The sequence below is a fragment of the Pyrgilauda ruficollis genome, unplaced genomic scaffold (genome assembly GCF_017590135.1).
Source record: "Pyrgilauda ruficollis isolate IOZ18807 unplaced genomic scaffold, ASM1759013v1 scaffold5, whole genome shotgun sequence".
In the NCBI taxonomy this organism is placed as follows: Eukaryota; Metazoa; Chordata; class Aves; order Passeriformes; family Passeridae; genus Pyrgilauda; species Pyrgilauda ruficollis.
In genome coordinates this window covers 4260759-4284741 of record NW_024526599.1, presented here as the reverse complement: position 1 = coordinate 4284741, position 23983 = coordinate 4260759, and the positions used below count along the sequence as shown (strand labels likewise).

Genomic DNA, 23983 nt, shown 5'->3' with positions numbered 1-23983 from the left:
ATGTTTTAAATGTCCGTAAATACTGCATATTTGTCCGTTTATGGCCATGTTTAGCAGGTCCAGCCCTTATTTTTCTTGATTTAGGAAGAGCTCACATCAGACGTGACCTGTTCTTTCTGGTGTGTGGAGAAAGTAAATGCTTCAAGACATCCAAAACATCCTCAAGACATCCAAAACATCCTTAGGGAATTAATTAATTCCTGAAAACATGGCAATGAGGAGAGGTGGGTCTGCAAACCTTCATGCCCCCTGCCCCAGTTTTTCTCTTTCTTTCTTCCTGATGCAGAGGGAAACCTGCAGTAAAACTTCTTGCTAGTCATTGAAGTGTAAAAATAGTAAAACCCGTAATTTGCCCCTCTGGAGTGTCTTACTGACTTCTGGGACCTAATTTATAGAAACAAGTAGCATTGGCAGCCCCTTGCAGTGGACACAGACCACATGAATTCATAATTGCTGAAATTTTTCAGCTTAGTCTTTGGGCTTCAGTAGACAATTTATGCCCCCCCTGAGGTTATACACAGTTACCCAATCATAATAGGTGCTGCAAGTCTAATAAAACTAATCTTTCAAGAGACATCTGTGTTTCTTTGCTCTCAGCATATTCTGTCTTTTGTGTATGTATGTTGATAGAAAAATTGAAACATGTTATTTAGTAATTGGCCCTAAGGCCTTGTATTTTCTCGGTGATTTTAAGATTTGTAATTCAAATTTGCACTACTTAAGCATGAACAATGTTAGTGAGCAAAAAACCTTTAAATTGAACTGTCGTCTCTCTGAAGTAACTAATCTTTGTGATATAAACACAAAAACATCTTTTTTTTTTTTACCTAGTTAACAACTGTGTGCCTAATGTACAGTATTTGTATATTAATGTATTTGGAAGAAGGTAAATAGAATCCTTCTTACAAAGGTACTTATATTGATACAAATTAAACCTCAGTGGGATGAAACCTGTGACAATTATTGAAAAATAAAGAAGTACATTATGTAATAGTTTTGAATGTAGTTTAAACTATTTTCCACTTCAATTTTAATTTCAGATTGCCTGTATCTTGAAGTTTTTTCTTCTTTTTTGCTTATCCTTTAACCATAAAATCAAGGCTTTTGTGCATTTTCATGCACAGTTCCTTGCTGTGAGGCAACATGAGACATACATGCTTTTTTGTCCATCTTTTGAACTCTCTTTACGAGGAGTTTTAATTTCTGTACAGGGTTTTGAGAAACAGTTCGTGTTTTGATAATATGTGAACATATGGGGAATGTATTTGGAGTCTTGAGACTAAACTGTTGCCTTTTTTTAATTTTCTTTTTTTCCCCCTTTTTTAAGCTAACTAGGAGAGCATTCCAGTAGAGAGGACACAAAACATGTTGTCTTTGAAGGATCAGTATGCCAGATATTGGATATGGCATTCCAAAGCATGTAATGACATGGATCACGAAGATATTGCCCTATTTAAAACCTAATATATGCATCCATCTTTGTATTTCTAAAAGAATGTCAGTTGCTACTAAGAAATATGCTAAAAACCTTTCTGAACTTTTGAATTCCTTTGACAGTGCTTGTGAACTTCAAGGTCTATTTTAAAAACACAAAATATAATATATAATTTTCATTCTGTAGCATACAATGTTATAGCTGGTAGGCAATTGTTTCCTTTCTTCTTCCATTCAGAAGTGGGGAGTCATAGCATCTCCTTATCTAATAGTACTTAATAATAGTCCTCAGAATACATCCACAGATACAGGTGCTCTTCCTTCAGGGAGAGTTTCAAGATTTCCTTCTAGCTTCTTGCCAATAAGTAGCATCAGTACTGCTTCATAAGACCCTGTCCTAGATTAGGTGTATCTGTCACAGACATATCAAAAACCATATCAAACACAAAGGTTTTATCTGGCCTCTTTTAGGTGTGCCTTCATTAATGGTTTTCACAAATAGACAAGTTGGTACATTTGCTACTATTATCCAGCAGAAAGAACCTTAAGTTGGTTTTTTTTCTTATTTTTTCTTGCTATTTATATTATCTTATATTTTGACTTTAAAGTAATCAGTTTTTGTTTTGTTTTTTTTTTTTTTTTTTTGTATAAACAAGAGCTTATTTTTAATAGGAAAAATATTAAATGGGAAGAACCTTGCATGTTGTCTTATAATGTATTATAAATAAGGAAGCTTGATTTTCCTTTAGCCTTTTGCTTCTCATGTCTTGAAAATAATGAAATAAAAAATTCTCCCAACTTATCTTCTGTATGCATTTTCTGTTCTGTACACACTAGAGGGGAGAAGAGAACCGAGAAATATTTGTAAAAGGAGTAGCTTCATAAACAAGTCTGGAAACTGAGGTAATCTTGCCTTATGTCCTTATTTTACCTGTTTCTTTTACCTTGTGGCTGCTGTCATAGTCTCCAAACTTGGAAACAGCTGCTCCTAGGAAACCCTGTCTTTCCTTGTTTGACTTGGAAAACAGGAGCAGATTATTTCTGTTAAACTGAAATGGAAAAAATGCATTGAGTGCTGGCCACGTGTCTGGCTGCAGCAAGTTAGAAGTTGGAGGTCTCTGAGGTAATACAGAAGGTTTCAACAACTGGACATGTGTTCACACTTATCCCTGGTCCAGAATGTGTCTAGCATCAAGACAGAAGCAGATGAGAGATTGCCACTACATTTAAAGTGTAAAATGTTTTCTTTTTTCATATATGAATGAGAATGTTTGTGTTCAATTTGCAGCCATGTTTATTTTCATAAAAATACAAAAATCTCTAAATCTGACTCTCACTTGAAAGTAAAATTGAAAGTGGTCAGGAGCATTTGATAGGTTACTCTGAATAATTGGAGAGATTTGTCTTCTGCAGATGCAACCTGAGCTGCACTTCTGTGGTCTCAATGCAGTGATTTAGTTTCTTTACAGTGGTTGCTTGGAGGAAATGGCATTTTCTGCTTCTCTGGTAGATGCTTCAAATTTCAGAGGCTGTTTAGCACTATTGTAATTATCACAGGGTGGAGGAAGCCATGCAGTGCCACTCCTGTCCAGGCTTGTGTCATGGAGGCAGCATTGCTTGGTTGGCTGAAAACGACATGAGATACACAGAAAGTGAGACTGACAAAAGGTGGAATAGAAAAAGGAGTTGCTATAGTACCAAGCAGCCAGTGCTATACTGCTAAAAATGTGGCTGTTTCCGTATATGCATGTCAGCAAAATAGAATATCTTTGTAGTGGTAGAAGGTATCGAAGTATTTTTTTAGTAGTCCCAAGTGATAGTCCCAGTTGACAAGAATTTTACATCAGTTTTAAAACTGTGCATAATGTGTAAAAATGCACTGACACTGTGCATTATACAGTGAAGTTTCTCCAACAGGAATATATTCTTGAGGAATATCATGACTTGAGAATACATTAATTTCTTATAAAGACAACATGACACCAAGTGTTGGACAGGCAAACTATGCCACAGAGCCTTTTTTGAATCTTGTTTTATGCTTTGCTTGCAGAATCAAAGCTGGATTATTTGCACTTATAGAGGTCTGACCTCTAGGTGCCATTAGTAGGATAGAAATACAACCCCTGTTCTTAATCAAAAACCTTTCAATTAACCTTTCAATGAACTCAATACTGAAATTGTTTGTCACAGCCTCTTTCATAGAGGAGAAACCCCTGAAGAGATCATGGTAGTTCCCTTGAGATCCAGCTTTACTTCATAGCTCAGAATGTGTTTTAAGGGAAAGATAGTGTGGTGAGAGACCCTTGTGGAAAAAAATCATAGCCAGAGGAGAAAATAAAATACATAAAATACATAATGGCCCAGATACTGTCACTGACTGTAATAACTACTTTTCAGGATTTATGGTGAAACTTCAAACTTGTTTTTTAAGTCCCCTTGTTTCTACTTGCATGTAGTCAGGAGAGAAAGCTTGAATTTTGTTTTCCCATTGCTACTAGAGAATTCTTTGGATATTATCTTTATGGCAGTGGGAAAATGTTTTTCTTTTTGCTATACCTAGCATGCCATTATTTATCATCTCTTTTTTTATTAGAAACTACTTTTTGTAGCAGTTTGTTAGCAAGAAGGTGCCCTACCCTGACCTTGGTTAAGAAGCTGTGTAAGAAGTCCTTGTAAAGCTGCATTCTTAAATACATGGTGTATGTGTAAACTCACAAAGATACAGCAATAATAATGAGGTAAAATCTGATTGGGATGCTGTAAGTTCAAAAAACAGGAAATCATCTTTAAGCATCCTTTTACCATTTTTTGAAGCACGCAAATTGCACTGAGGTTTGAAGTTTCTCTGCATAAATTTCCAAAACACATAATTCAGAGAAATGCTTTGCATCCTTTTTCATAACTGTTAGTAGCCCAACTTAATTTTTCTCTTCCTCCTTGAAAAGTTTGTGCTTTTATGCAGGTGGCTTGAATAGCCTGGTCTACATGGGCTTAATCCATGAGAAAATTAAATTATTATCAGACTCTGTTAAGCTAGGTGGGTTTTTTAGCTCACCCAGAGAAACATTTGTAATGTTCTTGTGAACTATAGCATGTCTAAAATGTTCCATGGCTTTAATAAAGGGCACCTAGAAGTAAGAACTCTGATATATCATTTATTTAGAGTTACCATACCAATGTAATGCAGAGTACATGCAGGATATTTTATAAGCAAAAGAGTTTCTAAGGCACTTTTTCTACTTAAGACTATGCCAATCATATGTACCATATGATATTTGCCTTTGAAATGTAATGGTTTGTTTTGTGGTCTCATTGTGTACCCTTTTTCTTTAATAGTGAAAAGTATAATTTTGGATCTCAATGGTGTTGAGTAAGGTCCTTGTCATCTTGTACTTCATTTAAGCTAAATTGTCATACTGTAGGAAGGGGTAGGAAGAATGGCAAGTTCTTGTCTTGGCTTGAGAGGTTTCAGAATGCATGTGCTAATGATACACTGAGAGATTTGCCTCATGGAGTTATGGGACACCTTTTTTTATTCAATCAGAAGTTCCTGAATGACATTCTAGTTAATACTACCAAGAATAAAATCCCATACATCTATCAGAACAACACATTTAGCATTAAATGACAAGCAAAATAGCAATTGAATTTTAAATTAGAAGAAACAGGATGCTTGGGGGAAAAACTGTATTATTTAAAAAGTTGAGGGAATTTATAGGATGTATGAAGTAGCTTAGATACTCATAAATAATTTCTTATGCCATTAAGAGTTAATTCTGGTAGAAGCTTTATTGTTCCATTCTTAGATAAAACTTCGTGTCATGGCTAAGTATATCCATTTTAGTATTGTTTTTTCTTTCCATAGAAATGTTATCTGAATTGGTTTTGTTCATCAGTTCTCATCCACTGTGTAATCAAGGTGGAAAATTTATACCTTTTTAAAATGGGAAGGTCTAAGGATGTATATCAAGGGAAAACCAGGTGGTTTTCCCACTAAAGAAAGAGTTTTATTTTATTCTGCTTTTCCTCCATTGTATGTGTGTTTTATTGGGGGAGTAAGGGACCATCCTATAGAAAAATTTAGGAAATTTGTAGTTTAATATAACTGCTATGTTAATATTCAGAGGTTTTTTTTTTTTACCTCATGCAGCTTGTGGTGTTGTTTCTGTAGTGGACGTGAAGGGGCAGTGTAGTGCTGTTGATAAATCTTCCTCTGTGTCATCTTTTCAGTCTTTTGTGGAATATCATGTTTGAAACATGATTATTTTATCGGTTGTGTATATGTGCATTACTTGTAAGAAAGTATGAGAATTCTTTTAAGTTAAAGAAATATTCTGGAAATACCAATACAGTTAAGAACATTTTTGTTTAAAATGAGTCACTGTTTTCTCCTTGACACTGCTCATACTCATGAATATAGATATTATTCAGGGTTTTTTTATGACTGTTAGTGTTTAAAGGCTTCCACGTGGTGAAAGCACATGAAGATTATGGACAAGTGCTGGCAAAGTACAGTTAGACTTGAAATATAAAAGGGTATCAACAAAGCCACTTTGACATGGTTTTTGCTTGGTTGGTTTTTTCACTTTGAATATTAAAGTACATTTGAAGTACTTATTCCTTGTGAATGGCACATTCTATATGAATTAATTGACATCCTGCAGAACTGAAATACTGAGGATACCTGATATATTTTTACCCAGAAGAATAAACTGGTATCCAAAGGAGGCATTCTCTCAATGTCTGTTGAAACCACCTTTGCAAAGAGGAGGGTCCTAATCTTGAGATGTATTCTCTGAAACAATGAGTATAGGTATAATCCTCAGATATAAAGAAGAAAAGATAAAAAGAAGAAATTCTTCACTGTGAGGGTGGTGGGGCACTGAACTAGGTTTTCCAAAGGAGATTTGAAGGCACCATCCTGAGAAGTGTTTCAGGCTGGTCTGGATGGGGCTTTGAGCAACCTGATCTAGTGGGTGGCACCCTGTCTGTGGCAAGGGTATTGGAATGAAGATGATCTTTGATGTCCTTTCCACCTCAAACCCTTCTGTGATTCTGTGATAATTTCTCATGTCACTGTTTTCTGAACAGAGCCAACATTCGCTCCAGTCTTCTCTTACGATTTTTGGTTGTTGTAGTTGGTGTTCTGTCCAAATGCTAGGAATAATGAAGATTTTGAGGTTAAACTTTAAAAATGACTGAGTGTAGCTCTGCCAGTTTCATTGGCAAACTTTTTCTTGCATATTTTTGAATATTTTATTTTAGGTTGTTGGTTTTTTTAATAGACAACTTCAGGGTTTTTTTCTGTGAATGTTTAATTTTGTTTCTAAGTCATAAAATACAGAGTTTTAGAAAATTTTATATGAAACATGAAAAAAAAGTCTTTTATCATTTAAGATCAGTTTAAATCTTCTAGAATAAGCGGGCTTTCCTTGTTCACTGGTACCTCTTTAGTACCCCAGGACCATAGTCTGAAAAGCTAAATAATGATACTGAGCAGCTCAGGCTCCTTTGAAGATACCAAGGCATGCCTGGGTTAGTGACATAGCAAATAGTAGTATCATATTCTTTCCTCCTGGAGTGCTGATGAGCTGGAGAAATATATGTTTCTGGAAAGAACAAAAGTAATTCTGGCAGTTAATTTTTGCATGGCTTCAAGTGTTGTACCTTCTGTCATAATGAACCACTTTAATTTGCTTAGCGTTTTTAAGCTAACAGCTTTCATCATCGTGCGTATTAAACAATTCAGAGAGCAGAATTAAAATAAGAACTGAGTGATATTTGTGCTAAGTTTTAAGTACAGAAAATTATGGGAATCACTGATAATTGTAATGACTAATAATAAGTATATAAACTGAATATTAACACTTTTTTAGCCAGTAAGTAATTTATCATTAATTAATCATTAGCTAACATTTTATGTATCTCTGTATGTTGAATATGTCTGTTACCTGTTTTTTTTTTTGTTCCATTAAGATTTCATGAGTTCCTGAAGGTGCTTAAAAGATGAAAAATATTTTTAATATGTGCTAGAATGCTGTAGGAAAGATCAAAGTACATGTTCTTTAACCTAAATTCAATAGATTTGACTTACATTAAAATTTGAAATTAGGTGGAGACTTACAGTGAATGTCAATAGTGGGGGTTTTTCGTCTATTACTTCTTCTATTACTGCAAGGTTATGGTAGACATGAGCAATAAAAATATCATCTGTGAATACCATTGTATAGCTGCATGACAAGCTCTTTCATGCCCTGAGAAAATTGCTTTCTCTTTTTGTTTTTGTTTATTCTGTGATCAGCAGTGAACAGAAGCCAGTAACATAGATGATTTGTTCTGTTTAACTCTCTAAGTGCAATGTATAAAGGTTAAAAGATTGTTTGCTTTCTTAGGAGCTTCATTGTGATGACCTTAGAAGTAAGTATGCTTTTTTTGCCCAGATAGAAGGTTTCATTATCCATTACTTTCAGAAACAATATAGTTTTTTTATTGCAGTATGTCTTAGTGGATGAAGCTTTGAAAAACATCTTACTAGACTTACTTGTTGCTAAATACAAATGTTAGGATGCTGAGGGATTGTAACAGTAAGGCTTTTTAATTAGGAATTTAAAACCCCCTAACCCTCTGTATCAAACTTTAGACAGAGCACTTGCTTGGGCAGTGTCAATACACCATCTTTTCCCATGTTTTTCTTCAAAAGTGTCAGGCTCCAATTCTTCAAAAGCAGCAGTAACACGCTAGATGCTGATGGGAAACTGTGAACAGGAAAAAAAGTCCTGTATTTTCACATCAGTTTTATGTATCAAAACTGCATGCATCTTTCACATCTGCCACTAGACAGATGTGTGTAATTTCAAGTGCAAAAGTGCATGTGCCATTTTAAGACTTTATGCAAACAGTGTATATCAAATTAGCTACTTGTATAAACAAATACTCAACTGCATGCCTTGTATGCCTGTCAGCTGAATGCAGTTACACACAAATTTTCTTAAAAGCAAGTGTCTTTTATGCTCACTGCTTAAAAAGCTTGTCAGTGTCTGGAGGGTAGCGTGAATATTGTCAGCATTTAAATAAATGTCTTTAAAAAATGGATAGACTGAGAGGGCTATTATGCAAAAAGTTAATAGATAGTATGGTTCTTGTTGGTCACACATGCTGAAAGTACCAGAGACTGAAGTAGGAGAGCGTGTTCCTGTTCTTAAGGACTTCCCCCACCCCCGGCCAATGAAGAGATTTGTTAATGAATGGAAGACTTTCATTAACAAGTTGCCTCCTTTAAAAACTAACTGAACTTGCAAATGATCAGAATAGCATTTGGCATATCATTAGTACAGGACGAGTAAGCCTTAGAAAATTTGAAGAATTGGTTCATGCAGTTTCAACAAAAGTACTTTAGAATTTGGGCTTTTCTTTGGTAGCCTGTGCCCTTTTGGTCTCTTTTCAATTTCTTGCTATCTGTGTAGACCCTTTACATTTTTTCCAAACCTCCCCCCACCCCTGTTCAATAGCTAATCTGCTAAATTCATGCTACAACTGCCTCATTGAGTGGATGCGTTGTTCTGCCCGCTTCGTACCAGCTTTGTTACTGTGCAGTATTTTTCAGCTGTTTGTGCTCATTACCATACAGCTGGTATTTAGAGGAGAGAGGGAAGCAGGCAGAAGCTTTACTGTCTGCAAGTATAAGAAGCTCTTTTGCAAATGGGGTGCTGGCAGATGGGGCATGTGTTTAAACGGGTTTTGCTGATAACAGACTGCATTAAAAATCATTCTGAGAAAGTCTAAGGTCAGCCCCATGAATTCAGAACTTGAGAGGTATTCAACTTTTGGAAGACCTTTATAGAATATTAATTAACCCAGGTCCACGAAAGTGACAAATGGATTGTTTGTAAAAATGTTAGATACTATCCTCCTGCCCCCACTTCACAGTTCATTTCCTTCAGCATCCCCTTATTCGGTTTGTGGTTTTTTTTTGAAAAAACATAGGATTGTATATACTGTGTTCATGATCAGGGCTCTTGCCAAAACAAATGCGTGAACAAACAGCAAAATCCCAGACCTCATGAAAGGAAAAATAACTTTCCTTTTGATGTTGTGACTGAACTTTGCATTATGTACAATTATATAAACCTTTGCCAGAAGCCAACCCTTTACATACACATGGAAATTGATTCTCTTGCTAGCAGAATGAGTAGCACTGCACTGGCTGAGGTGATCTAAAGAGAGAATTGAACAAAGTTTCTGTCTAGAGCCAGTACATCTTCTATTGCCTCTATTGCTGTAGCTGAGAAGGGAGAACAAGCTTTAGGGCCCTGGGACTGCTCTTCCAGGCCTGCAATGGAAGCTGGATATTACGAGGCTAAGTGCAAGCTGGGAACAGGTGTTCTGCATTTGGACATATAAGTTAATCATTTACTGCCTGAAATACAAGGTAATTGGTATGTGCTAACACAGCTCTGTGTGGCTCCAGTGCATGGCCCTTGTAACAGGATCATCAAATTCCTGCTTCCTTCTGGAATTCGGTGCATTTTGGCATTGCTCTGAGCCCCTTGGGACTCCAAGGGGTGACTAAGCAGTCGCCTCGCACAGATGGAGTGCTCTGACAGCTGATGAAGGGTGGAAACACTGGTGGGTTAACATTTCTCAGAGTACCCACACAGTCTCTGACCCTCTCAGTCCTAATCCTCCAGGAAAAGCTACAGAATGCTTTCCAAAGCATTGAGCCTGGGACAATAAAACCATAGAGTCAATAGAGCTATTGATTTCATGGGATGCTATAATCTTGGGGTTCTTTCCCCTTGTTTTACCTCTTTCTTTGGCATTGGAGACAAATGCCTCCTTTATTACTAACACTGCCCTTTCTGCTCGGTGGGAGCCAGCAAGTCTCAGATGTGTACCTAAAATGTTCACCACACCAGGTATACCTGGAACCTTATCAGCTCAACATTTTGGTCTCCTTCCCTGCCCCCATCCCAGTTTTATTATTTGGGATAGTGAAAAATTCTGCCACTACCCATAAACCTTCCTTTACTTATAATAAGGAGGTGTGCTGTATTTGTAGATATTGGGCCTGCAGCACAACAAACAACTGTAGTGTGTAAAGTCAGTGCCTGGCAGTGAGAAGATGAGCTCTTATTCCAGACCAGTTTACAGATGTATGTACAATTCAGCCCACATTTTTATGTTCTTGCGAGAAGAAATCAAGATGCTTCTTACCTACTTAATTATTGACCAGAGTTTTATTTCAAGAGTAGTTACAAGACATCAAGAGATTTTAAAGAACAGCACTGTTCAGCTGCAAAATTCCATTCCTTCTCTGTAGTGTGAGCTAACACACTAAAATGTGATATGAAGAGTTCTGCTTTGAATGAGTTAGTGATCACAGTCAAAATTGCATTGAGGACATTGAAGCACAGCTTTATATGAGTTTTCAGTTGCAAGTGAAATGCTGTTCACTGGTTAGCTTCCACATCTGAAGCACATTCATTCTGAGTTTGTCAAGAGCAAAGTGGGGAATTCACTACTGCAACTTGTTCAAACTCTTTAAATCAAATATAATTTATTAGAGTTTCTGATGGGTACTGAAGTACAAGAAAAGTAATGAAGCAAAAAAAAGGTAATGGCCAAAGACCCAGTCGTGATAGCTGCTGCAGCAGGGGTAGTTCCCCTCCACCCCCTGAATTTATAAACTCTTAACACTTTGCTTTCACACATCTGTCTTCAAATGCAGTTATACAAAAGTGCAAGAAGAGGTTATGAACAGCTGCCATCTTCTAAATTCAGCTGTGCTTCCTGGAGGCTTTATTTGCACACCTCTGCCTCCAGCCCACCTTCCTGCTTTCTCCCTCTTTTTCCAGTACTGTCTAGTAGTCTGCCAGAAGTTATTTCCTTCCTTCAGCTTTGCTGGCAAATGGATCCTGTAAATGATCTAACTTGCTTTAGGCAAAGATAGTTAAGTTTAAAAGGCTATCAAAATTGATTTAAGCTACCTGGAAAATGTTTTGCATGAAGGAGATGAAAGAGCAGCAGAGCTCTAAGGTCAGTAACCTCTTGCAGAAAGGTGGTAGAATACCCAGGGGTTAAATGTCTTTAACTGGCCAAGTGAACACGTCCTGTGGTGCATGAAGAGCAGATGTAAGAGCTGCTGTCACTGTAAAGGCCCTCCTGCAACTGCCTGTGCTAGTATCACTACTTTGATTAAAAATCACATGCTGGAGGTTGTAGACAGACGTTCATTTGGCTAAAATCCATGCCACTGGAAACCTTCGTCTCCCCTAGGCAGGTTCCTATGGCCCCTTTGGTGGCAATTATGGCCTCACTGGAGCCAGCAGAGCTCCCACACTGGCTGTGGAGCAATCAGCCAGAAAAGCTTAGCCAGTTTAAATGGGTGATTTGCACTAACCCAGCTAATTTAACATAAAGTGGATTTATTGTTCCTTTGGCTCTGTGGTGGGGACAGCAGCATCTTCTGTTGGCACAGCTAAACATGGGGGATCCATGCTACAAATGCTGTGTGGTGTCCAGGTGTGACAAATGGGCAGCTCCTTGAGTAAGGACCCCGCTCAGCACTGTACCCAAACTTGTGGCTTCAGTTTTAAGTTTTCTGTGAGGTGGTTTGATGAGTAGAGATGAACAAAAGGCTGTGTGAGTATATTTCAGAAGACATTTTAGCTGAATTAAGAAGGACAAGTGTAAATGAATGAGGCAGTTTGTTCTTCCATAGTAGAAAGCATTAGGTACTTTGGAGTCCATAGATAGGTGGTAACATGGAACTTTATCATCTAAGTCTGGATGTTTTTAAGTATCATGTAATTTCAACATTCATTTCAGTGACATTCATGTGTAAAACTAATTCAGTGGGAATATTTGGATGGTAAATAATTAAGTCTTTGCTGTAAAAAGAAGTCAGAGTGCATAGATACGTTTTTGTATTAAATACAAAATGATCATGGTACAAGTTAGAATCTCCCAGATCTATGATGTCATCTTTGTGGTAGGGGATCTCAAATGACTGGGTTTTGTGAAAAGCAAATTACATTTTAAAGTCTGAGAACTACCTCTGAAAACCTTTTGTATGTTTCTACCTTAAATATTTTTAAAAATGTACAGAATTCCTTTGAATTGTAATTTTTATAGGTCTACTGTTTGTATTCTCTACATTATTTAAAAAATAATGCATGCAAAGACTAAGGTGTTACCTAATGCCTAGTAAATGTTTGGTGCTCAGAACAGATGCACAACTTTGAATGGACTCAGAGATCTCCAGCTCCCTGTCTTTGTCTGTTACACTGTCTACATGTGAGTTTTGTGATGAAGTTTGTGGTAGGATCTAAAGTGCCCATAAGGTAATAGATGCAGTAAAAGCTACAAGAAGCTTTGCTAATAAGCAGACAGAGAGCAGGCACCACTGTGGATAAAACAGAATTAAGCCCATTCCAAAACCTCATCCCACTAAAGATATTTTATACTGATTTGTTTCAGAAAAGTTCATGATAAAGCCTTCAGTGAACTGGAAACAGTGGAGAAATCAGTGTAATGAGCAATCAACATCTGAAGCAACTGACGGGCAATGAGAACACATCAAAGACAGTTTTCAGAGAAAGGATGGAAATTACTGAAACTTCACAGTGTTCAGAGACATTGTGGTTCTGTCTTTGTCATGATGGGGTCCTGGATCTCCTGTGCTGGATTCTTCATTGTGTTTGCAACCCGTGGGCAAAACCTAATTGTCGGTTACTGACAACAGAGAATGTCCTCTTGAAGTTTTTTGCTTTTGCAGAAAAATTTTCTGCTTCCCTAGTAAAAGCCAAGCTTTTAGCTCAGTTTTTCTGTTGGGAATATTTCTGCTTTGTAGGACTTAGCTGAGAAGCCTTCACTGTTGAGTTTTGGACAAATCATCCAAACCAGTGAAGTTATCCAGTTTAAAAAAAAAAAAAGACGTCAGTCCTGTATTGCTAGAGCCTGTTTTAGCAGCTGTACTTTAAACTCAAGAGCTCAGTGAAGCTTCAAGAGGAAGCATTTTTGATGCTTAATATTAATTAGGAAACCTTCTCCAAAAAATGAAGCAAATTAAAATAATTAGGAAATTGTTGTGGTGTTGGCCCTTCATGTGTATTGTTGAAACACAAGCATAACAAGGTGTATGGCAGGTGGAAATACCAGAAGGAAGATATACCTACAACAGCATAAAAGTCCTGAAGGAAGGTGGTTAGTAGCTTTATTCACCAGCCTTGCAGTAATTCACTTTGCTAACACGTATGCCCTTCTCTAGTTTTACATTGGTGCCACTCTCTGCAGTTTCACTCATTGAGTCATCAAGTAGCTGTCCGTAAGTTTGTTTAAACTTCTTGGATGTGATCCTATAAATATATTATGTAAAGCTGTGCAGAGGTCACAAGTGCTGTAGTTTTATCTTGCTTCAGATCTTGAGTGATTCCTGGATGTTCAGGTTACCAAGGACCTTATGTAAAAATTCAGAATGACATTATACAGCATGGTGCTGTAAAGTCTCTTCAGGAAGTCTTTTAGCATAATCCCAACGCATCTACTGTTCTTTTACTGCGTGTGTGACTAGTGACTGTTAAAGTCACTTCTGTTGCTGCATCCTACATTTGGTTTTGGGAGGGAAGAAAGTCCTGATTCACATTACTTTTGGACATATATGAATGGAAAGCTGAAGCAAATGGATGCATTTTTTCAGCCTATCATGTTTTCCAGTAAGTGGAGTGGATATACAGTGTCAAAGGGGTCAGCCTGAAGGTCTGCACTGAAAAAGAAAACCATGGGGAATTAGTTGTTCTCTGGGAATAATGTCAATAAAAGAATTGAAAATGGCCTTAATTCAAAATAGGAATTGCAAAGAAACAAATACCCTATCCCCTCTGAAGACAATATGAGAAATACAAAGATATCCTCCATTTGTGAAGCAGACAGACAAATTATTATGCTGGATGTCAGCTGAGAATAATGGAAAGCACTTATTCTGGTCCATGGGAGTTTGGGCACTGTGTACCAGGAAGAGTGAGAGTACAACCTCCATTGGCTGCAACGCAGAGAGACACTGAGGTCTTGAAACTGTGGCTAATACATTTATTCTGGTTAGCTGAAAACACCATCTGGTCAGGAATTTATAAGTAGAAGCCATCATGGGTTCAATTATTTCCAAGGCAGAAAGATGATCACCTTCCCCTTGGTGACAGAAATTTCCTACTGCAGAGTGCACTCTAAATCAGATAAGAAATGTGCATTAGACAGCATGGTTTACCAGGCAGAAATTGAGTTTTGGGGTGACACCTGTCTGTGGGTACCCATCCTCCCTGGTAATTCACTCAATAGGCTGCTGGTCAACCTTTTTATGTTGAGGGAATGGGCACGGGGCAGCTATAAGTTATTATTATTATTATTATTATTATTATGTCTCCCTACTTGTCAGGATTTTAGAGAGAGCTGTCTCACAAAGCTGGCAATAATCTAGGTGCAATATGTCATTTTTCAGAGCAGGACTAACACAGACAACTTCTACTCAGGCTGATGAAGATGGTGACAAACTAGCTTCATGTTTCTGCCTCCCTTATCAGATCTGTTATTTCAAGGTGCTTTTCAGTGCCATCAGATTCAAAATGATTGATTAACATTTGGACCTGCAAATGCTTTTTGACCTACATTTGGGGAATACAAAAAAAAAAAGCTTAATTTAACTGCAGTAAGTTCTTTCAGAAGGGATGTAAGAAGTCAAAGTTCTTCACTCATGTATTTCTCAACAAAAATCAGGATGGGCTATTTCAGAGATCTTAATGTGAACCGTGTGTTCATTTTTCTCCCTGTGAGGACCAGTGCAACAGTCGGATTGCATTTTCAGTCCTTCCAGCACAGCACCAGTTGATCCTCTGTGGGAGTTGTTGTATTTCTTATCCATTAAAGCAGACCCCTTAATAGCTCCTATCACTGCCAGGCAAGCTTTATAAGTTCAGAGTGTCTCTTATGAGACTTGGTATTATACATCTAATTCAGACAAGTGTGTCTCACAATCACTATTGCATTGTTCCCAAAGAAAATACAACAATTATCCTTTCCTCTCTGACGCATCAAAGCCCAGCTCATAGGAGAGGCTAAATCTCCTGGCAAGAAGGTTGTGGTAAGATTTGCTTTTCAGCTCTGCAACAGCCAGTGTGCAAAAGCTGACTAAATACCATTGGATTGGCTGTCAACATTTCACTGTGCATTCTTGACAGATGTCTTCTCTTTGATATGTTCCCTCTACAAGGGGAACTGCATTGGTTGTGTACAATCTTTACAACACTTTTGGTTGTTGAAACTCAAAAAGTGATTCTTTTTTCTATGGTAGGTAGGAAGAACTACTTCTGTCACCATCTGTAGACAGTAGGATGAGTAGAAAAGGGATCTCTTTTGAGTAACAAGTTTTCACAAGCAATCTCATTGTAAGAAGAGGGTCTGTCCAAAATGCAGAGAGAAATCAATAGTAAAAGTTTGGTTCTGTCTTGTCTGATGATATCTGTGCTATAAAAAATAAGCTGGGGAGTTTTAGCCTGCAGGATAGGATATAGTTAACCTTGACTGTAGAAACTGCCACATGGTGGGAATTCCAGAGAGCAGGACTAATGTGTCTTTGATGCCAGGTCTGGTTTGTCTGTAGTTTCCATCTTCCATCTGGCATTGACAACACCACCTGAGGTAGGAACGTGGAAGCAGGACCACCCCAGTTGCCTATGGCTCTTTTTTCCATTGGTATTGGACAGACCTCAGAGCTTGGAGGCGTGAGCTTTGGCCTGTAAAGGGTAGAAGTTTTGAGGCCAAACCAGAGATTTTGCAGTTTCTTTTCCCAAGAGGGAGGTGTTTTCTCCTATTTCAGTTTAGGCAGAATTAAAACTACAGGGAAGGACCCAGTCTGCTGTCTTCTGTACCCCTTGTAGTGGTGACATATGATGTTGGCCATGGATTTGTTTTGTGGTGAGAGCCACTGAATTTTTAAAAATCTTTATTTTCTAGGAGTGTATTCTAGATCTGAAGCCATATTTTTAAGAGCAAAAATGCCTTTTTAATTAAAATGTGAGGTTATAATAATGACTTTCTGGTTGGCAAATAACTGATGTACAACAAGCCCCAACTTAAAATATAGTGCTTGGAGCACCATGAATACAAAATTCTATCCTTTCTTATCCCATGTGTAGGAGGAATCCATCACCATTGCAGATACAATGAAGCCGTGGATTTTGACATTTTATTAAAGTTTGGACATGTAATCACTCTTCAATGTTCTGTTCAAAGGAGTCTCAGCAGAAAATAGCATAAAATTACCATGGACTGATAATGGAGAGAAGCACTGAACTTCAGATTTACACTCTCATTACTTGTTCCATCACATTCTCAGTTCTTTGTTGTGTTGTCTTTATGGCTTCTGGTGTTCTGAGTGTAAGGTTCCCATTCATTTTTGGAAGTCTAAAAGGACATAAATTATAATGGCTGAATTCTGATATGACACGGGTTAACAAAAATAAAGAAGTTCTTTACTCTCAACTCTCAAAAGCAAAGCTAATATATTTTCCTACTGTTTTCTTTTGATTTCTTTTCCAAACATACAAGAAAAGTTAACTGTCTCTGACATTTGAGGTAGATTTTGTGTTATATTTCTCTGTGGTAAAGTTCTTTTACATGTTTTAAATACTAGCATTAAATTCTGGACTCTGATTATAAAGAAAGTCACTTTCATTTGTAAAGTTAATTTTGTAATTTCTATCATGAGGATTTTACATATAAATATTTGTGTAAGTTGCCTTATTCAAATATTTTGGCACAGGAAACTCAGCTAAAATGGAAGGAAAATTGTTTATGGGGAGAGAGAAGCTTTCTAATCTCAAGAGAAGTATATCATGTTTAAAGAAAAACATAGTTTTACTAATATAAGAATTATTAAATAAATCCACTAGGTTCACTGAGTAATAACTTTTCATCTCTTGCAACTGCTGCAACAAACAAAAAATAGTTTACTATTATGACTTTGCTGAAATAGGTGGGAAAGGAATTGCCTGTTCTGTTTATTTACCAGTGAGCAGAAAAAAGGGGAAAAAAAAATCAGGTATTCAAACAGAAGTTTAAAAAAAAAGCCACAGAGAGAGAGAAGGTTGTAAATTCTTTGTACTGCCTTTGACTTTGTACTTTTTTGCATATTTGAACTTTCCCTCCCAGGATTTTTTTCATATTGCAGATTTCTGTGCATGAGTGGATTTCTTAAAAGAGCTTGCAGATACAGCCTTTAAAGGTGTCCTTCAGGTTGGTTAGTAGATGGTCTCATCTTCTGTAAACAGATTAGGCTTTGTCAAAGTGTTTTGGGGTTTCTTTTGAGGGGGGTATTGTCATCTGTGAGGTCTTACACTTACAGGCAAATCATGTGGATGATGACTGTTCCTTCATGATAGCGTACAGAGATTTTCTGGTTCGACAAAAAAGTGAGCATTGTTGCTTCTGCCAGAGTACTTCTCACAGAAGTGGTGATGTCTTGTGTAGTAGCTTTGTTGATGTAACCCTAAAGTCTTATGGCTTGGAAAATTCTAATTTTAGCTGCTATTTCTCTGCTAACCAAACCCTTCGCTTGGTTACAACTAAGGTGGGCAAAGCGTTCAAGCTTAGCAAGAAGCTGCAGCAATGTAAGATATTATTTTATCCAGCTGTTCCTGGGTACTCTGCTCCCACAGCACAACCAGTAGGAGGAATATGCTAGCAATCCACAGCAAAATCCAGGAGTTGTGTCTGCAAAATCCAAGAGTTCAGTTTACATCACTGCAATCCTTACAGATTGTTTGCCTAGGTAAGCTCAGGTAAACAACCTTTCTGTTTAAGGGAAATGCCCTCTCAAATCTGCTGGCAATGTTTGTCAAAATGAAATATTTTAAATAGCAACGCTCTGCCAACCCAGCTTGTTTGGTTGGAGTGGATTAGGTTGGGCTGTTTGTACAAGAGGGGTTTGCAGGTGGGTACAGGGGGCTGCAGGGAAAGGATGAGTGGCACATGAGGGGCAAAGCCTGTTTTGGGCACTGCTTCCACCGGTGCACCAGAGCTAAGTGTCAGCCTGAAGGGTAGTCACAGTCCTAGGGAGACTCTTGTCATCATTACAGCAGGAGCAAAGGCTCTGTAATAAAATGAATTGGTATGGCGGTACGAGGTCTGTGGAAAGTGGTGAAAGAAATTGGTGAAAGAAATGTGTGATTTGAAGGTATTTTAGGTATTTCATCAATGGGTTTGGAGAACACACTCTGATTAATAAAAGTCAGTTGGTTTTGAAGCTGAAACTTTTGAGTACAAATGCATGTTATGAGTAATACCTGAGCAGAATGATTTAACTGGAAGGCCTTTCCATCTGGTGAAGCCAAAACCACCTCCAAAAGACATCAATAAAAAGTTACTAGAGTTTATTTTGCTGATGTATCATTTTATGCCTGCAGAATGGAAGTGCAGTTTCATTTAGATGTATTGGCTAATAGTAAGGGAATCATTGTGGAGTGGGTTCAGAGCATGTAATCAAGAGTTTCTGAAACATTTATGCTTTATCTGCTAGTAGTATTAAACCTCTTGCTGCTGTTTCTCGCTGCTTCTTCAACCTGTCTCATACCCTGAGAAAACAAGGGGCTGTGAATCCAAGCCTTCACTTCAAGGAGCTGCTGTTAGCTGTCTGCAAGCTGACCCCATGTATATTAGCTAACATTCTAATTCTCAGTAGAATGTAGGCCCCTGGCATATCTGTCCTCTGTGTAGGTTACTGCAGTTTTCCCCTCACAGTGTTCAGGTGTTGCACAGTCACATGCAGCAACACTAGAAACAGAACTTGGGACTCCTTTTAAAAAAAGAAAAACATAAATTCAACCAAAGGCTGGTTTCAACTAACTTGTCTTTTGAACTGAATAATTGAAATGTATTTTAGCAATGCTGTTTGTGTATCTGTTTCTTGAAAACACGTATGGAACAGATGCCTTGGCATGTCCCATCAGACAACAGGGGATTTTAGTGTGAGTGTGTGTATGTGTGAATGAGCTGGGACTGCCAGTACAGGAGAAGCTCTTGTAACAACAATAGTGGATAGCAAGCACAACCGAATTTCATGACAGATACCTTGGTGTTGAATTAAATAATTTGCCTCTAGAATTTCTCAAAGAAAGCTGCTTTTGAAGTCAAATGTGCCACTCTTTGCACGTATTGGATTTGGGAGGTTTTAATGATCAGAGCAGCAGTAATACGGGCTTATAAGATGTTGGGTCAAATCCTGGCAGTACCATGAGGCCCCAGTGAATTCAGCACACTTATCCTACTGATGGGGAATCCAACATGTCTTGGCTTCTGTGACTGTGACCAGTTGGTGCTGTGAACATGTCATCTTCCAGCTCAGCTAAGTTGGCTGGATAAACTGCCACCCTTTGGGCTACTTGCAGGTATTTGTCATGCATCCTGCCAGCAAACTTCTGCTGTTTCAGATCTGCTACTTAAGCTGCTCATGTCATCTCTTCTTAGCCTGTTTAAGGGGAAAAACGTGCATTTATTGCCAAAGATCTATTTCTATATATAGTTCTATAAGCCAATTTAGCTCATGGTCTGAAATCTGTTAAGGAGGGGAGAGTAATCTCTTCTGGTACAGCTATATCCAGCAGAGAGTATGCCCATGCCTTGCCATTTTGAGAGCTGGTTTTGACAAGTTTGTTTCAGAAAAGCTTATGGAAGGTATGCTGTCTTAGAGTGAAGAATGTCTGTAGAGAGGTGTGGGCATTTCCTTAGGAGAAGATAGCATTAGGCATGAGGAATGCTTCTGGAGCAGATGGGCCTCTGATCTGGAACTGTTCTTGATGTGAAGCATGTTTGGTTGTTAGTGGTCATCTTCATGTGTATTTGAAAATGGGATTTGAACTGGTAAAAGCACGGTATCCTCCTCTTCCTAAAGATTTATTTCCTTGTCAGCTGTGGTGTTCTACAGATGTTGTCTGAAGTCCTCCTCTCTGCTCTGCATAGAGGCATTGATGTGGAGAGCGTGTTCTTGCAGACTCTCCCAGCCATGGCCCCAGAGTCTGTTTACAATCAAAAGGTGGGAATGGCAACATGAAGAAGCAGTCTTGATTCCTAGCCAAGTTTTCAGTCTGTTTCACCTCTAAGTTAAGCCCTCAGCTTGTGAGCCCCTTGATCCACTTGGTCCCTTTGAGCTGGGGTCTTTACCGTGTCTCTAAGTAGTTCTTACTTTGAAAGGGCAATCTTATTATGAGGAATATTGATGTTATTTGACAAACCTTTGTTACATACATTGAGCTGTCTGCTCCTTTCCTTTCCTGCTTCAAGATCACTCTGAAAAGTGCTAACAAATTAGGAGCTTCTTGAAATTAGCATAACATGAAGAAGCAAATATACTCAATTCAGTTACTGGTTTAATGCAGATCAAGATAATATTCTCACCTCATTCCCAAAGGCCCCTAAAGGAATAGTGCAATTCCATTATGGCATCCATACAGATAAAAGGTAGTATAACTGCATTATTTGGAAAATACTGCAAGCTACTTCTCTTTTCCCTTTCATTTAAAAAACATTTTGAAGACATTAATGCTGCGGGGAGGGAGTCTTAACATCTGAGCACTGGAAAATTTTTTCTTAGTTGTCTGTTCTTCCAGAATATTTCTGAGAACTGTGGTTTTGTTTCAGGGAAATGAAAAGTTGGAAGAACTTGTAGAAGGTTTAGAAAGACCTGTCAGGGGCATAAAATGGTTAATTTACTTTTGTGAAATTCTTGTGTTTTCTGGAAGAAAACACAGTTGATAATTTCTTTTAGACCGAGGTTTTGGTTGGGCAGGACCAGATTTGTTCAGCTCTAGGTGTTATTGCTCAAACTTTTGTTAGAAAATGTAAGCTGGATATGTGACAGCTGGAGAAAACTGCAGCAGCCTTTGACTCTCCTGTTGATACCATCAGCTGGCTGCTTGCATGGTTGGGTCTTGTTTGGGGACCAGTTACACATTCTGTTTCATTGAGGGCTAAGTCAGTACCTCAGTAGTGAGAAAAGATGAACCGCTAGTAGTGATAGGTGAACCACTCCTTGGGATCTCTCTAGGTGTCACATACCCTTGAGCACAAATTCTCCTCAGGAGCTGAAGATATTTTGATTGTTTATTTATATATTTAGGTAAATATAAAACCAGAAAAATATTAACTGCCAGTTGCAGGTATAGAAAATGCCCTTCCAAAAGATCAAGAGGGTTGGATTTGGTATGCTGGTTATTTTCACAGCCTTCATGACAGCTCTTTATCCTGGTATCCATCCCCATTCTCATATTTGGGCATCTGCTAAATGTTTAAGTTAAGAGTTCCACTTTCTATTGCAACAAAAGAGTATCATTTTTGTGGAGGTGAAGGGGGCATTATGATTGTTTCTCACACGTTTTTTTTTTTTTAATTCTGAGATGAGATTTCTTTTGGTACAGCCATCTCTTTAACCTCAGTGTACACTGCCTCTGCTTAGAAAACAGAGTTAGTATCACAACTCTTCAAAACAGATACCTTTTAGATTGTAATGGATGTCCCCTGGAAATTGGAAATGGGAAATGGGTTGGATTTTCTGTGTCTTGGAACTGTTGACCCATGTTTTAGATCAATGCAGACTCTGACTGAGTCTTCCTATTTTTTCTTTTCCCCATTTAGTCTGGAATACTGAACAGCTAACCCAGCTTACCAGTCACGTTTCTGTAGCTCCTTTCAGAGGGCCACACAAAACTGCCAGCTGTCTACCTGCTGTAAAAGCAAAACCCCCCCCATTCCTAAAGGAGATGCACATAATATGGTAATGTAACCAGCTATCATGAGCAGGAAAGTGAACAAAGCCCAGTTAGTGTTAATGTTCTTGCTTCTCAGTCTGTACACCTGCTGAGTCACATTTAACTTTCCTCTGTGATATAGCAAATTTAAGTACTTCACATTTTTTCCTCAGGTATTTTGCATAAAGAAGCACAAAGGTTGTTCAGGTTTTTTGGTTAGCACGATACTACTCTGAGAGCACCTCTTGTGCTCTTCAGGACTGAGTAGCCCACACATCTTGCCACAGATGTGGGGCTTGTCTGTCTCAAAGGAAGAGAATTTCAGAGGGCTCTTTGAAGGACTGTGCTGATAAGGAGGCTGACATCCCTATCTTAAGTTGAAATGTACCTTGTTGTTTTAGCTTTTAACCCAGTAGTCTGCACTGCCTCAAATGCCTGAATTACGGGAAAGGTTAGTATCCTCTGCTGTCTTTTCCTTGACAGGTTGATTGCTCAGTCTAAACTTGAGACTGTTGGATTCCCTTCTCAAACTAGCTGTCCACCAAACTTTCTTTGTATTAATCAGAATCAGTAAATATGAGCATGCTGTGCATAAGGCACATGAAAAGACTGTTGCTGCAGTTGTTTTAAAAACCCCAGAGCTTTGCCATGTGACTTGTGCCAGGTAGTGTTCTCATGCTGGCTTACTTAGGGGGAACACCTTCATTTTTTTCAGTCTTGCATAGCAGAGAATGAGGGTTGCTCAGTGCAATGTTGCATGTGAATCCAGAGACCACCCGCTGTTCCTAAACACAGGGAATTAAAATCATTTGTAACCAGGAGAGACTTTGGGTGAAGTTTGCCAGAAATGTAGTAGGAACCAAAATAAAAGAGTCCCTAGTACAGGTCAACCAATTCAGCTTTTGGAATCAGCATAGCGTAGGAGTTTCTAATCCCTCTGGTGGTAGTGGTCTGCCTTCTAATTTTAGTCTCTTTCAGTTTACTTGTAAAGCACAATAGACCAGTGGAAAAAATCTGCATTTTAAAAAAAGTTTTTGAAGAGCAGGCATGAGTCATACCTGTCCCTGCAGGCAGTTAAAAGCTGCCAACAGTTAGCTGGGAAGAAGTGTATTTAAACTGTGTTCATGCCAATTTAAATCACTTTATTCAAAAGCATGAATGAGGTTGTAGTATTCCATTAAGACTGTTGTTATCAAATTTTAATGAGGAACTATATTTACACAAGCAGCAAATGAGTTCTTCACAGAATTTTCTTTTTAATCAAACATTCCTAAACATTGTCTGTGATTTTACAAGGGACAAAAGTGAACATTGTACAATCTTGTCCCAGTGGGGAAATTCAGCTAGCAATTGGGCTGTGTTTAAATAACTGCACAGAAATTGAAATTTAGGTTCATCAGTGAATGATCTGGTCAGTGGCTCGTAGCATGTTTTGTTGAAGGTAGGTAGCAAAATGGGGATTCAGGACTGGCCAGTTTTCAAGGCACAAGTTTGTTCTGTGTCTGAAATTAGACTAAAGGGAAGAGTCCTCATGATATGTGAAGCTTGTGTCGAAGGTTAAATTAAAAGGGACCTAACTAACGCTAGTCTGCACTTTGATTTTTTGCCAACTTTCTGATCAAAAAAATGAGACTTCTGCTAAATACCAGACTGCAGGCTGGTGCTCTCATCCTCCTCCCTCCTGCTTCCCTTTCCCACTTCCATTCAGTCTCTCCCTGTCACATCAGCAGGCCTATGACATACAGCAGGATATTTTTCCA

At 38.2% G+C, this 23983-nt stretch overlaps 1 protein-coding gene across 3 annotated transcripts in view; it reads left to right on the top strand.

Moving 5' to 3' along the window:
- The window catches only part of FBXW7 (F-box and WD repeat domain containing 7), a 175375-nt gene that overhangs the window by 106466 nt on the left and 44926 nt on the right, over window positions 1-23983 (top strand). Inside the window, exon 3 of one of the 3 annotated variants that reach the window (XM_041479949.1) lies at window positions 12913-13253. The exons of the other annotated variants lie outside the window; for them this stretch is intronic. Coding sequence (XP_041335883.1) covers window positions 12913-12924 — 12 coding nt within the window. The 3' untranslated portion in view covers window positions 12925-13253. Of the gene's footprint in view, window positions 1-12912; window positions 13254-23983 lie in introns of those variants that run through there. 3 annotated transcript variants of the gene reach the window in all.